Source organism: Marmota flaviventris, chromosome 3 (genome assembly GCF_047511675.1).
Source record: "Marmota flaviventris isolate mMarFla1 chromosome 3, mMarFla1.hap1, whole genome shotgun sequence".
Taxonomy (NCBI): Eukaryota; Metazoa; Chordata; class Mammalia; order Rodentia; family Sciuridae; genus Marmota; species Marmota flaviventris.
This window is the reverse complement of record NC_092500.1, coordinates 99090828-99107461: the sequence shown is the minus strand read 5'-3', so window position 1 is coordinate 99107461 and position 16634 is coordinate 99090828. Positions and strand designations below refer to the sequence as shown.

General features: G+C 36.6%; 1 protein-coding gene across 1 annotated transcript; it reads right to left on the bottom strand.

Annotated features, from left to right (window-relative positions):
- Positions 1-714: 714 nt before the first annotated feature.
- On the bottom strand, positions 715-16171 carry Styk1 (serine/threonine/tyrosine kinase 1). The gene is made up of 9 exons (XM_027924009.2): positions 16108-16171; positions 15529-15663; positions 12546-12812; positions 11656-11837; positions 8934-9017; positions 5849-6057; positions 3358-3398; positions 2632-2728; positions 715-980 (listed from the first exon to the last, which is right to left on the bottom strand). The coding sequence occupies exons 1-9, from the start codon at positions 16169-16171 to the stop codon at positions 776-778; spliced, it is 1284 nt and encodes a 427-aa protein (XP_027779810.2). The 3' UTR covers positions 715-775.
- Between the last annotated feature and the right edge of the window lie 463 nt (positions 16172-16634).

Here is a 16634-nt window from a genome sequence, read left to right as displayed (position 1 = left end):
TTCTAGGTTTACTGTCCTTAGTCTTGTGGAGAATGGAAAATAAACCTGATGAACAATAATTGTTGGATGTTCTTAATCACAGAACAATTCCTCCAGCTTCTGATCAAAAGTAGTACCCAAACAGGGTTCACTTGACTCAGAATTAGATAAAAGGGTACTATTTTTCTTATATCTATACTCAAGGAGAACTCAGAATCTTTCCTTCAAAGTTCTTCAACCCTTCATGTAAGGACCAGGAGTGGGAAATTTTATGTCCCCTCAAGCTTCCCTTTGAAGGAGATTTTGGTCCACAGCTATACTCTTGAGCAAATAAAAATCTTAAATCTCCTCATCACCTCCTTTATTAGATTTCTATTTCTTCATTTCATTCCTAGTTTCTTTGAACCTTGTAATAGTAGATAAAAATATTGTTAAGGAGTAAGCAAGCCTAGGATGAGAAGGACTAGCCTATTTGTGCTATACCCCAACAAACACTGAAGTTTTTTTTGTTTTTTTAAGTTGCAGATTTTTCAAGCCTCCTTTGCATTGACACATTCTCCACTTCTACCCAGGGTTTTTAGGACTGAGATAGAAAAAAATGAGACTGACAGTATTTCTCAGTTCAAGGGTATGTGGTGTGAAGAGCATCAACCAGCATCACTTCACATTTCTAGCAATATATGTAGGGAAATAACTAGGATCTATGTCCTTTATCTCCCTTTCCCACTAGAGTGTTCTTGGAGGAATTGGTTTCAAGAAAATAGAATCACATATAAATGTATCCAGCTGGAAGCCTTCAAAGGATGCTGTAGCTGTAGGAAAGGCTTTCTATACTGATACCAGCCACAGATGCATATAGTTCAGGCACCACCAACTCTGGTACTTGCAGAACAGTCTTGTCATCAGCAGTTCTAGCAGCACCTTCTAGGCGAAAGCGCAGCTCTCTGGGTGAGGGACGATTGTCCTCACTCCAACGCCAACAGGACTTCATAATATTGTACCTGAGAAGGAGACAAGAGAAACAGGCAAATGTATAAGAAACATGTCTCGCCAGGCATGGTGGCACACGCCAGGCAATGTGGCACACTCCCGCAGCTTGGGAGGTTGAGGCAGGAGGGTCATGAGTTCAAAGCCAGCTTCAGCAAAATCGAGGTGCTAAGCAACTCAGTGAGACCCTGTCACTAAATAAAATACAAAATAGGGCTGGGGCTGGGGCTCAGTGGTCGAGTGCCCCTGAGTTCAATCCCTAGTACCAAAAATAAAAAAAGAAAGAAACATGTCTCCTCTCTCAACATATCTTAACACACACACATACACCCCAAAAAACAAAGAAACCCTGCTATTCTTTGCCCTGTCTCATTCCCAGAGACCGATAATTATTTTAATTTTTTTAATGTCAAGTATCTTAATGTCCTCTTCTCATTGGGACTTCTTTTGTTTCTTTCCATGTTTTTTTCATTGGTGCCTGGAACTTCTTTTATAATAGAAAAGACTAAAGATTTTTCAAACTACAGAGTATGATGGGACAGTTTTTTTCATTGTTCATTGTATATTGTAAATAGTGCACACTAAATGAATGGCTAGAACAAAACAGTTTTTTTTTACTCTGTAACATGGGGTGGAAGTTTTAATTATTGTACTATATTGCTGCATACTTTATGTTGATCTTTATGTTATTTCAGATATTCATCAAAATGTTATGTTTAAGGTAAGATACTTTGTCAGTTAAATGTTTCCGCTAGTATGAAGGACAACCCTTTACACACAGAAACCTACAGGAAATATTTGGCAGCAGTTTCATTATAGATGCCCAGCTAGCATTACTATACTGTGCATATGTGTATATAGTTAAGACATTTAAACTTTATAATCTGCTTCATAGAGTAATTATTTAGAGCTTAAAAATTTTACAAATAATAATCTACTAGAAATGTTCACTAACATGTTATGTCTGCCATCTTCTTAAACATAGTTTAACTTTTTCTTATGTTCCATAATAGTCCCCTTTTGAACTTCATTAATAAAAATATTCTGCATGTAATTTTAAATTTTCTTATTTTATGCCTTCAGAGTGGTTTGCCAGTGGTTCCTTTCTGCTGAGAATATTGGATCTTCCTTCTGCCTTTGTAATTTCTACTATCTTCCCTTTTTCAGGTTAGTTCTATCATACTGAGAGCTGAGAAAACAGCAGTAGTTTTTAAAAGTTAAATATGAATAAGAGCCAGTAAACTCTGAATGAATAAATCTAGTACAATTGATTTTATGAGAGCTATCTTTGAACTGAGGCTGGAAGACGATTGGCATTTACACAAAGCAATAATGTACTTACATTTCATTTAATCTATTTCCTGCCTATTTTAGGAGATCCCTACAGAATTAAACAAATTTTATCAAATTAGATTCCTAATATAGTTCTGGTTTTGCCTCAATATTTTGTGTATGATAATGTGAGTGTATACACACACATACATGATATGTATGCATACATGATATATTAGCAAATGTGTTTTACCTCGTGGGTTTTGTCTAAGTCCATGCATTAGCACCTAAAGACAACTGAGGATCATCTGAGCCACTTTGAAAAGAGAGTGATTGATAGGAAGCAAAAAATATTTATAATTAGAGAAAAGCAGACCTTCAAAATTCACTTACATAGTATGTGTGCAGCTACTGGGTCTCTTCATGATTTTTCTTCTCTGAAGATACTGTAGAATGCTGGTAGGAGGGACTTCAGGATATGGTGGTGCCCCTGTCAATATGGAAAGAATGAGAGTAGCAAGAGAACTTTAGTGTCATAAAATATGAACTTCAAATAACATTACTCTTCATCTACTTGGGCTAATTGTTAGCAAAAGATAAATCCATAGGGAAAATACTAGATACAAGAGAGTTGTCCCCTGCTATTCTAGTAAGGATGTAGCATAGTGAATTTGGGGAAAAGAGAATCTTGAGTCTTTAGGAAAGTAATAAAATAATGCAAAGTAAGAAATAAGACCTTTCCTCCACTCTTCATAACATGGAAAGGTGCTGTAGTTTCTTAGTTGAATCGATTAATAAGTCTGAAGAAAACATGTTTACACAAGATCAGTGTGGGAATTATCCTTTGGATAAGAAAAAATCTCTTGGAATTAACATTGCTGGATTGAAAGAAAGAAAGAGAGCAAAAGAAAGTTAAGAGAAGGGAAGGGAGGGAAGGAGTAGAGTAAGAGGGAATCATCACTTTATAAGACTTCTCAGGAATCAGGCTTGGAAGTCATATCAACCCATTTAATCTTCAGGCCTGTTCTAAAACACTTTCTCAAAAAAAAAAAAATCAACCCCCAAATAAACATACTTGCATATTTGCATCCAGCCACACACTTTGGAGATCATGCTTACCTAGAGTCACCATCTCATAAAGCAGGATCCCAAAGGACCAGCTGTAAAAGAAATAAAACCCTCTACTTAACTTCTATTTTTTCTTTCCTAGAGAGCTCACTTAAATATAGAAACCTTCAGTAACAGTACCATAAAGAAGGTAATAAAGAAGAATGAAGGGGTATCTGATAAAATAAGCAAAGTAATAATGCATTCCTGGCTAGGTGCAGTGGCTCATACCTATAATCCCAGATGAAGGATGATTGCAAGCTCAAGGCCATCCTGGGCAATTTAATGAGACCTTGTCTCAAATAAAAATAAAAAACAAAAAGGCTAGGGATGTAGCTCAGTTGTAGAGTGCCCTGGGTGCCACAGACAAAGGAAAAAAGAGAGAGAAACATTTCTGTACAATTCCCTTAGATTCTAATTTCTTTGAAGATTGGATGTATATTTCTTCTATATTTAACATGAATAGATGTTTACTATTATTTGTGTGTGTGTGCACGCGCACAATCACATAAATCCACTCACCCATAGGGAAATTTCTTTTGCATCTTTTTTCATTCTTTCCACCCCTTTCTGCTAAGGTTTTAGTCTTGTTCTTAGCACAAGCCAAACAAAGTTATCATATATCCTCTATTTTCTCAGTAAATCTAATTGCCCAAAACTAGGAAAAATATTAACAGAGCAAGCTTTATATGTTGTTGGAATGAGTATTTGCTTAAGCAATATGATTTGAAAGATGTATATAATACTATAGTAAAAATCATTAAATGAGTAATTTTTATGACTAATTTTTAATCATAAAATAGATACATTACAACATGTATCTATTGAAAAACAGATATTAGTAAAACATTGATGGAAGTTTTTAACCAAAATCATATTAACTAATGTACTAAATTTCCTCTACCACTCATGACACTCATAGCTATTAGGATACTCTACATTCCATCTCTGAGCTTCTTCAAGCACTTGAGTTATATGGTTACCAAAAATAGTCAATTGTGATTCTTTACAAGCCTGTTTACACCAATTGTACATGTAACTGTAATTGTGTATTATTATATAAGCAAATAAATACTATAAAAGATGATTGAATATAAATATTATCTCTGTGAAAAGTAAGTTGAATGCCTTGAAAACAATCTATAAAAGTATACTACTAAAAAGAAAGCGTTATGATGAGATGAGGGTCATACAAAGTTGTGGTGAATAAGAAGCACTAACCTCCCACTATTTGATCCTGTCCCTGCCCTATCTTTGACAAGGGGGACTCCAGCTCTGGTACATGTGACCTCCTGGCATTTCCTGGAATTTGCCTGTCTTATCCAAATCTCTAATGAATGACTTGTACAAGAATCTGTCTGTGCCTTATGAAAATCTCTCCGTAAACCAGGTGCATTGGTGCACACCTATAATCCCAGCAACTCAGGAGACTGAGGCAGGAAGATGAAGTTCAAAGCCAGCCTCAGCAACAGTGAGGTACTAAGCAATTTAGTAAGACCCTGTCTCCAAATAAAGTACAAAATAGGGTGGAGGATGTGGCTCAGTGGTTGAGTGCCCCTGAGTTCAATCCCTGGTAACCTCCCCCAAACAAAGAAGGAGAAAAATGTAAAATTGTGTGGGTGAGAACAGTAGAAAATTAAAATAATAATAACAAGTATGCAGTCAAATTGTTACGCAAATGTTTTTAAGTTTCTCACTGCACTTAGAACCATCCCAAATTGGAACCCAAAGTTAGTCATTAGAGGTGCTATTTAGACAAGAAACAGGACATATGACTTCATTTAGAAGCCCCGTTCTCCCATAATGCAGCTTTTCCCCTTCTTCAAAAGATTTATAAATAAATTGTAATGCTGTCATATGTAACAAATTAGAATAAAAAGAATTTTTTTAAATTGATAAAGAAATACACATGTATATGTTTTAAGTTAAAATTAAGAATTGTGGGGCTGGGGATGTGGCTCAAGTGGTAGCGCACTCGCCTGGCATGCGTGCCACCCGGGTTCGATCCTCAGCACCACATACAAACAAAGATGTGTCTGCCGAAAACTAAAAAATAGATATTAAAAAAAAAATCTCTCTCTCTCTCTCTCTCTCTCTCAAAAAAAAAAAAAAAAAAAAAAAGAATTGTGGTCTGAGTATTTTTACTTTAGGGATTCTTTACTTAACTAGTCTTCTGATTAAGTGGGCTCACACCCTTCAGGTTTAAAGCAAAACTACTAGATTAAGTCCTCAGATACTGGTGTGAGTAATCTTTGCAATTTTTTTCTTTCCTAATGTAAGCTTCTAATCCAATACAGAAAGAATGCTTGAAAAAGCATTCAAAGGGGATTGCAAGCAGAGACCAAACATGTACTCTGTATCATAACATTTCTTCTTGAGAGTATTTCTGACTTCTGAGTATAGATCTCATTTGTAGACATACTTGACAATACACCCAATAATAATCAGGGAGAACACTCAGGTCATGAAGAGAATATATCCAAAGGGTAGGAACAAACCGTACATGTCTCCTCTGATGCCAGCAGGTCTCAGGAGAAGCCGTTCTGGGGCAAGCCACTTGAGAGGGATGGTCCGAGCAGAAGAGATGGCTCCAAGGGCATGAACTTCATAAGCCAAGCCCAATCCACAGAGTTTAGCAGTCAGATCACTTTGGATCAGGATATTCCTGGCTGCCACATCCCCATGGAACAGATGCTTATCCTGCAGAAATTCCTGACAGCATAGGTCAAAGATAATCAGCTATCTGAAGGTCACTGCTCAGCTTGCAGATAAGAGACATACTAGGAAGCCTCAAAAAGATAAGGGCACTTCCCACTCTAAACAAGTCTCATTATAATGACATCACTTCCAAAGCATGCTAATAGATCAGATATTTTACCTTATGTTTAAGATGACCAAACTGAGCAAATAATCCAAACGACATTAATGCTGGATTTATTTACTTATTTAGATTTTTTTTTAAAAGAGAGAGTGACAGAGAGAGAATTTTTTAATATTTATTTATTTATTTATTTTAGTTCTTGGCGGACACAACATCTTTGTTTGTATGTGGTGCTGAGGATCGAACCCAGGCCGCACGCATGCCAGGTGAGCGCTCTACCGCTTGAGCCACATCCCCAGCCCACTTATTTAGTTTTATACTGCTGAGAATCAAACCCAGAGCCTCATGCATGCAAGGCAAGTGCTGCTACACCCTCATCCCTAATAAAGGATTTTGAAAGTATTAATTCCAAATTCCATCTGCAATAAAATGACTCCCTTTCTGTTAAAATATTTCAACATCTTATATGTATTCTTTATTCTTTATTCAGCAATTGCTCCTTTGCGCTGATGTTTGCATTACATGTTTGCTTTTTTTTTTTAGAATACAGGTGCAAATACCTTTTTATTACTACTGTCCAACTGTTTCTGGCACATAAGAAATGCTTGTTAAAACCCATGTCACGATATGTCAAGAAATTTGTAATGTTTTGAACAACCCACAATAAAAAATTAAAAAATAAAAAAAAAACCCATGTCATATCAAATTCAAAACTTACTTTATATACTTTATCTCCTTTGACCTTCCAAACAGTTTTGTGAGCTTAGCCAACCTGATTGCTATTTATCTATTTGGTTGATGATCAAACAGGCTTAGAGATAGTGACTTGTCCAAGGTTAGGTAGTGATAGTGTTGGGATTTAGTACCACATCATCTGACTACCACTTTCTAGTAAGTCCCACTGAAGATTAGTTGTCATCTACCAGATATGAACTCAGTTAGATATTAGAAAGGGAATAGATTTCATAGCAAAATTGAGTATCATATTATTGAATTTATGTAAAATTTTATTGTCTCCCTAAAATAACTGGATTAACTGATTTAGGGGAGTATCTTTTGGATAAATTTAAATGACTACACAAAACTACAGAGTAACTAAGTGATAGTAACTAGAGTAAGGTATTCTAATTCACAGAAAATACAACAAAAACTCTACTAATAATTCTATTTTTTATTTAATGACCCATTTTAGTTTTTATTCTACTAATAGTTCTTGAGTCAAGTTCCAAATTAGAATTGTCAGAAAGCTTTTTTAAAACATAAGATTTTCACCCTGAATTCACTAAACCATAATTTAGGACAAGAAATCTGATAACCTATATTGTAAAGAAGTATCAAAATTATTCTAGTGCAGACTTTAAATCATGTGACTAATGGCCTAGATTTGCTGGGATCTTTTCTCCTCCGGTACAAATCTACTCAAAGTCGATGGAGAAATCAAGAAATTGTACATGGCTAAAAAGATAGAGGTTCCAAATTATTATTGCTAAACAAGGATAGTATAAAAATTTTAAAGAGTGAGCTGTAATTTCCAATTGTTGATGAAGAAGCAAAAAGTGATGACTATTTCTCTCTCATGAGGTTTTAGAACAAAAAAAATTATATGGTCATGAGAAGAATTAAGGAACGTGTTGACTTTGGGTTTGTTAAAAGTAACAACAAATAGTATGATATTGCCTGTTATAGGTAATACAGGGCCCTGATGAATGCATTGGCTTCATCAATTAGCCTCATAAGGCACCTCAACAATTAAGGATCACAAGCAAGGTAGACTGTAGTCTGACATCCTAACTTTACCAAGGGATCATACCAGCTAAGTGCTCCATACGCTGAAGATAATATTAAATATATGGTGTGTACCCATCCTGTCCATTGGGAGCTTCAGATACAACTCTTGCTCTTTTCTCACCTTCCCAACTTCTTTATTTCCTTCACTTCCTCCTAATTCTGCTTAGATCCCTGGTATATTTCACACATTAGGGTGGCAAGATATATCAAAGAGTTAAAAATGGTAGCTTCACAGAACCTGTAGCAAATGCTAATTTTAAACACAATTATCTGAGTGATTTCATAGCGTAATCTAAATTTCCTGAATGATTCACATAAAGATAAATATTTCTCTTAAACTCAGAGTTCTAAAACCTTTTTATTTAGGTTGTTTTAAAATAAAAGAGTGATTCTACTGTCTCCCCTTCACATTTTTCCTCTTTCACTTGTTTCTTATTCTTTTTTAAGTATGTGCACTCCCTATCACATTTATTATCAAATCAAGTTTCCAACAAAACATGTTCCAAACCAGTTTGTCTTGTTTTCCAGATATAAATTTGTACACTTCTGGCTCTGTAGCCTTTCATCCATTCAGTTTCTCTTCCCATATCTTCTCCCAACTTGCTCCCCAAATTTCCCCTTTCATATTAGTTCTTAAAAGTATACATAGATAAATAAGAGTATAAAGCAAATGGGCATATAGCTCTTGGCACTGTCTTTTGAATGTTAAGATTGAGTGAACTTTTAAAATCTTCCCTGTTCCTTCCAGAAATCCTAAGCTGACTACCTCCTCCCTGGAAATACCAATCCTGTAGTAGATTATCTAAATGATTTCACAAAGAAGGAACTAAAATTAATTATCAGTGTACGACTATCTGCCCCTGATGTCTAATTTAAAATATATGCCCCATTTGGGAATCTGAACATGGGAACAATGACACCAAATACTAGGCTAATGAGAAAAATCCCCACCCTTGGTTTTTATTTTGCCTAGTCTTACCAGACCCAAAAGGACCTGCTTTCCAATGTGATAGACTTGCTTTTCTGTGAGATCATAGAGAAGACCATCCATGGTCATCACATCCTAAAGAGAAAGAGAAAAAACATTATATCAAAGTGGCATTAACACATTTGATTTTTTAAAAAGTACAATAGATATAATCTGAAATGCAAATATATGAAGGCTAAGGAAAACATACAAAAACAAAGGATAAAAAGTCAAAAAGAGATTGATAGGAGAAGTCTTCAGGCAGAAAAGTATCATGATTTATTGGACTGGAAGACTAATGAAGAATAGAAATGAACCCTGGGAAGAATGACAAGCATATATAAGGTTATCCACTGTCATTTTTCTGGAACAGTGTGTCTGTGTCCATGTGGTTAACAGCACATCACCTCGATGCATTCTGGCTTTTACAGAAGGCCTGTAAAGCACCAATTTCCATGGAATATAGAGTGAGCAAAATAAACATAGTTACTTCTGCCACTTATTTTGTGTATATGTGTGACTTATAATCAAATAATCCTATGTGAATTAGAAGCAAATAATCATAAAGAAATTGTTAGAGATGTTTAAGTACCATGAAAGAACTGCACAGAGGGTTAAAAGAGTATATGATGGTAGGATGAAGAGAACTGATCAGTTGGAAAGATGGAAACAGGTTCTGATGAAATCTGAAGAATAAGTGAATATTAACTGAAGAGAAGAGAAAGAAGTAGTTCTGTGTCAAAAGAAAATTATATGAGAAGGACATTAGAATTCCTTTTTCATATGTGTTCAGTTGTACAATATAATCAGTATATTATAAAGATTTATTAATATTGAATTTTCATGTCAGCAAGTGAGGAACTAGGGAAACAGTGGCCCTTCAGAAAGAGGACTATGTAGAGAACTAGGAAAATTATAAGGAAAAGAAATACCATCTAAGTCTGGAAAATTATGAACATTTTATGGGGTTTTTTGGGGGTGGGGGGGTCCCAGGGATGGAATTCAGGAGCAATCGACCACCAAGCCATAACCCCAGTCCTATTTTGTATTTTGTTAAGAGGTAGGGTCTCACTGAGTTGCTTAGCACTTTGCTCTTGCTGAGGCTGACTTTGAAGTCTCTATCCTCCTGCCCCAGCCTCCTAAGCCACTGGGATTACTTATCCCACCGTGCCCAGCATGTTTGTTTATTTTTTAATGTGAGTTTGAGGTATAAAAACATAAAAGCTGAATGCTTTCCTCCTCAATCCTGGAACACTAGAATAATGTTAAAGAAAAGACACTTAAATGGTAACAACAGAATTGAAATCATCATAACAAAAATAGTTGTCATTATAACAATTTTTACATACATAATATCATTATTGTCATCATAACAATTTTTACATACATAATGTCTCTGATTTTTTGAACAATGCTTATTCCTTTTTTATTAATTAACTAATTTATCTTATAGGTATGACAGCAGAATGCATTTTGATTAATTGTACACAAATGTAGCACAACTTTTCACTTCTTTGGTTGTACACAATGTAGTCGTACCATATGTGCAGTCATACCTAAGGTAATGATGTCCATCTCATTCTACCATCTTTCCTGCCCGCATGCACCCTCCCTCCCCTTTGCCCAATCAAAGTTCCTCTATTTTTCCCATTCCCCTACCCCCATTATGGATCAGCATCCACTTATCAGAGAGAACATTCAGTCTTTGTTTTTGGGGATTGGCTTACTTTGCTTAGCATGATATTCTCCAACTAAACTCCAGGATATATAAGCAACCCAATCAATAAATGGGATAAGGAGCTGAACAGACACTTCTCAGAGGAAGATATACATTCAATTAACAAATATATGAAAAAATGTTCAACATCTCTAGTAATTACAGAAATGCAAATCAAAACTACTCTAAGATTTCATCTCACACCAGTCAGAATGGCAGTTATTAAGAATACAGACAACAATAAATATTGGCGAGGATGTGAGGGAAAAGGCACAGTCATACATTGCTGGTGAGACTGCAAATTGGTGCAGCCAATATGGAAAGCAGTATGGAATAGAACCACCCTTTGACCCAGCTATCCCACTTCTCAGTCTATAGCCAAAGGACTTAAAATCAGCATACTATATAGTAACACAGCCAAATCAATATTTATAGCCACTCAATTCACAATAGCGAAACTGTAGAACCAACCTAGATCCCTTCAATAGATGAATGGATAAAGAAACTGTGGTATATATAAACAAGGAAACATTACTCAACATTAAAAGAGAATAAAATTATGACATTTGCAGGTCTCTTTTTGTAATAATTTATTATTCCCATTTTACAGATTTAGAAACTCACGATCAGTGAGGTAACTTGCCAAAAGTTATAAGCTAGTAGGTGAGATCAAGAGTTCATACTATAAACACATTGCCCAATATGATAGCCATTAATCACATGTGTCTATTTAAACTTACATTATTCAAGATTAAATAAAATTAAAAACTCGGTTTCTCAGTTACACCCGCTACATTTCAGGTGTTCAACAGCACATGTGACTGGGGGCTATCAGTGAACAGAGCAGATATGGAATACTTCAATTACTGCAAAAAGTTCTCTTGGACATTAATACTCAGTTACTGTTATGCTATTATATTGTCTCCATGTTTTGTCACTTGTGATGCTAATTGATATGTGAACAGCTAATCAACCAGGTCAAGCTTTGCCCCCTAACACCTCTACTCCACTGCTCACCCGGCGACAGGTCCAGAGAAAGCTGAGCAGGTCCCCCTGGGCCACATCCTCCAACACCATATAGAGTGGCAGTCTCTCTGTGCAGCAGCCTTCCAGTTGTACTAGGTTCTTGTGTTTCCCCAGGTACTGATAGAACTGGATTCGTCCTACAAAATCCTGAACCTCATGGAGCCCAGCAGGTTCTGCAGAGGATAGAAGAGCCAGGGCAGTGAGCAGTGAGCTCAACCAATTAAGAGGAAACAAGGAGCAAAAAACCATTTCAGATGGTAACTCTCAGTTACCATCTGAGGAGTAAGTGCAGACAAAAAGTAAATAGAGGACCAATTAGAAGTTAACGATGCTCATTGTCACTGACACTTTATCAAAGATATCATAGACTATCATCTTAAAAATGAATAGGCTTTCCTCTTCCTAAATAGGCAAATTTCTATTCTAATTGAAACACTGGAACTATGTGGGCATTTTGATTAATATTCTTGTTTATCTTATCCTTTTTCTATTTTGTGTATTCACTATTACCAGTCCACATCATGAGTATCAGCAAAAGAGAAAGAGAGAGGTAGGGGGAGAAATGCAGTATCAGGAAGGAGTATCAAACAGGAAAGAGAAATTTAAAAGCAACCTCAGAATCCTAGTCCAAGAAACATCTAATATGAAACAGTCTGTTTTAACAGCCTTAGTAGGTAAAGATGAGTTAGGGATATAAGGACCCTGAAGAATATCATTTTTGTCTCAAGCTTCCACTCTTAATTGCCTTCTTCTATACAGAGTTGTGATCACAATATTTGTTGAAAAATATCTTAATGTTTGCAAAACTGTTGACATTTATTGTTAGGAGTTCACAAGTGAAAAGTAAAAAGGGAAGGGAAGTCTAACACTTCTCCTTTTACCTTTTAAAGTCTTGAGGACAATATTTTTGGGCTTAGCAGGGTCCCCAGTACACATCTTGGCTCGATAGATGATCCCATAACTGCCATTATAGATCTGCTCCAAAACTTCTGAGAATTGCTCTCGGGGCACCTGCAGCTTAGACAAGGCAGATGTGGAAGCCCTCAGAAAACTTTCCACTGATGTCTCCTTAAGTGGCACCAGCACTTTTCCTCCACGTCCTGTTGCTTCCCAACTTGGACTCCTAGATGGAGGCCCAGCAGCACTGCCTAGAATAAAGAGATGATATCAATCACCAGTTTCTTGTTCTGAGAACTCCAGAAAAGCCTAGAATGAACCAGCCAGGAAGTTCTTTTAGCAGTTTTACCTCTGGTCAATGGAGGGATATCTTCTGATGCTGCTCTATTAATTGGTATCAACATCAAATTTGTAGAACCTTTATAATAATCCCCTTTACTTCTGGGAAAACTCAGGATGGACCCTTGTAAAGTAGTGACGACATTTTCTTTCTGTCTTTCTCAGGATTATAATTCTATATTCTCCATGAGTATGATATGGAGACAAGGGAGTTCCTGAACAGGTACAAAACCACAGATACTTAAGGGCAATGGTAATTGCCAGTGGAGACTACCATTTAAGTCAGTCATGTGGCTTCCAAATTTGGAATAAACGTATAGATAACTTCTCTACCATAGCTGTGGCTTATCCTTTCTTCCTCAAGTTATCTTAAAAGTCAAATTATTCCATATTTCATTGCGTATCGGTTTAAGTCTTCTGATACGTTCTGCCTTCCTTAGCTGGCATGAACTTTCCTCCGTTTGGAAAAGAAAGGTTCATTCTTCTCATTAAATTTACCATCACTCATTAACCCATCCCTTTATTCAACAAATATCACTAGCTATATACCAGATACTTTTCTAGGTGTTGGGAATAGGTGAAGTCATAATTCAACAAGGTTACCTTCTCGTGATCAGGCAGAAAATAATGAGTCAATAAGTATTGTAGAGGAAATGACGAAAGAAGAAACATCAGTGATGCTACTTTATCCACAAAGATTTCATTTCAAGGAAGGCCTTTCTGATACAATGACATTGGAGAAAGGTATGGAAGCAATTAGGTAGCAAACCACATTGATGTCAGAAAAAGTACTGTAGGCAAAGGGAACAAGATGTTCAAAGGCACTGAGAAAGGAACATACTTAAAGTATTTGAGAAATAGCAAGGAATCTGGTGCAGCAGAGCCAAGTAGGATTGTTGGAGAGTTGTAGGACATAAGGCAAGAGAGGTTCAGATCATATAAGACCATGGGAAGAGCTTTGACTTTTTTCATTCTGAGCAAGATAGAAAGTTATTGAGGTATTTCAAGGAGAGAATTAACAGACTGATGAATGCCTTAAAAGAATCATCTGGCTCCTCTGAGGAGACACAGGCAGGGCCAAAAGTAGGTAAAGCTGTTAGGAGCATATTACTACAGTCTATGAGAGATGAGATTGGCTTAGGTTAATTTTAAAGATAGAGTTGAGTGTATCTGCTTATGGGTTGAATATGTGAAAAAAAGAGGGAGTCACAGATACCTACAAGGTTTTAGATGAAAACATAGAAGGCTGGGCTTGCGATTTACTTAGATAGGGAGGATGGTTTTAAGGGCACACTTGTAAGGTAATTTCAAGACCTTGGTTTTGCGTGGATGCATAACCGATGTGATTCTGCAATCTGTATACGGGGTAAAAATGGGAGTTCATAACCCACTTGAATCAAATGTATGAAATATGATATGTCAAGAGCTATGTAATGGGGGCTGGGATGTGGCTCAAGCGGTAGCACGCTCGCCTGGCATGCGTGCGGCCCGGGTTCGATCCTCAGCACCACATACAAAGGTGTTGTGTCCGCCAAAAACTAATAAATAAGTATTAAAAAATTTTTAAAAAAAGAGCTATGTAATGTTTTGAACAACTAATAATTTTAAAAAAAAAGACCTTGGTTTTGAACATATTACCTACAAGATGTGTATTATATTGAAACTTCAAAGTAGTTGATTTAATGTAAGAATCCGGAGTTCCAGGAACCATAATCAGAATAGAAAAAGCATTTGAATCTATAAGAATGAAAATGATATCATATAATCATAAAAGTGATTTTATTTTATTTTTCTAAAAAAGTGCTTCAAGAAAGAAGAAGCATGAATGTGTTTCAAATGCTTTTGTCAGGTTAAGCAAGATGGACTTGTCAAAATAGGTACCATTAATGAGCTTGGAAAGAGTTGTTTGGGAGATGATAGCTATAACAAGAAGTCTTATTTGGGGGTTCAAAAGAGAATGTGATAAGCAGAAGGGGTGAGTTTATTCAATTCCTTTGAGACGTTTTCAATAAAAGTGAACTTATGAAACAATTGACATAAAATTTGGACGAAGACTGAGGATCAGCCACTATAGAGTTTTATATCACTGTCAGGATTTTTTCTCCTTCTCTATACTCTTAGCTTCCTCCATGAGCTGATTCTCTTTCATTGCATGTTCAATGATACTCCACAAGAACCTCTAAACCTTTCCTACCCAGTACTTCAAAGACTAGAATGAAGGCTACCCTTTCTCATCATATATTTTTGAGGAATAGAGTAGGGATAGAATGGATCATAGAGTAGAAAGTTATCCTTCAAGGATGTTAATAAAGCCCTGAGCTTTATCTTTTAGACCTTCTTCCTTAATCCTTAGACATTCACATAGTCAAAATTTGCTAGTTCAGTTGGACAAAGAGGACAGAAAGAGGTCTCATGAGGCCTCTATTTCCATTTTTCTTTTAGTCAACAGGCACATGTGGAGTTCTAACTCCTGACCTCCTAGAGAAGAGGTCTCTCCTCTCCACTCCAAAGAGGCAGCCCTTGTCTCTGCCATTAAAGGTACCTAAACTCTTGGACTTATATCTGTTGAGATATGGCTTATCTTTTTCCTAATATTCATCTTTCTTGAGCCCACAGTTTGAGTTTTACCTCGAATTCCAGGACGCTGCTGTTGGGATCTTTGTTCTCTTATAAAAAGCCACAAGATGACTGCAAGAAGGATGAGGAAGAGGCCAACCAGGAGAGTCGGGACAATGATCACTTCATACTGCTGCTCCTGGACCACTGGGCAGGCAATTAATAGCAAGGAAAGAAGATTAAGAAGCCTGACCTGATGCCACACAACTTTCCCTACCCATCAGCCTCAGCCCATCATAGGTGAAATTGTCAGCTCTTCTGTCTTTCACTGCAGTTACATTTAATGTATATAATAATGGGAGCAACTCTAATCAGAAGCCCCAGTGTTCCTGTTTCTTAACACATCAACTGTATACTATGCCTTTTCTGTCATTTTCCTACTGAGAGAGAGGATGCCACATCTGAATCTCTGATCAGCACTCTCCCTGCCCCACCCTGCAAAGATAATGAATGACCTCTGACCACATTCTTTTAATACCACTTTATTCATTCTTACTAGAAATCAAAGCATCTTCCTTCTAGAATCTATACAGACTTTAGTCTCCATAATCCTAAATTCAAAGGTCAGGCATTTGTGGCATCTGAACTTACCACACAATTTGTCGCTGAGACTGCATTCCAGTAGCATCCGTGCCATACCCCTCTTCTCACCCATTGCTACAGGGCTGCTGCTTCTCTGCTAGGCCCACAGAAAATGCCCAGAACTCAACCACAACCGTGAGTAATTTCCAAGGATTGAATGATTCTGGGGGAAAAAATGAAGCACACATAGGAATTTTAAATGTCTCTATGGATCACTAGTTTAGTAAATAGCACCTCACTGAGCCATCCATTTATATCAGTCCATCTGCCTGATATTCAAATTGGAAGAATCCTTCATTTCCCCCTCTGGCATTTTCCCTGTTATACAGTTTTACCGCCCTGATCTAATCTTTCCTTTCATCCTATTGTTACCAAAATTATTTTAAAGGCCCCCTTCCTAACTCTTTTGCTACTATGCTCAAGTACAAGTTCATAGCACCTGTCCTGAACAACTGTTTCTCATGGATTATGTAAGCAAAATCAACATCCCCTATAGTCTTTAAGTATGTCATGTTTTCTTTAACTCTGCATCACAT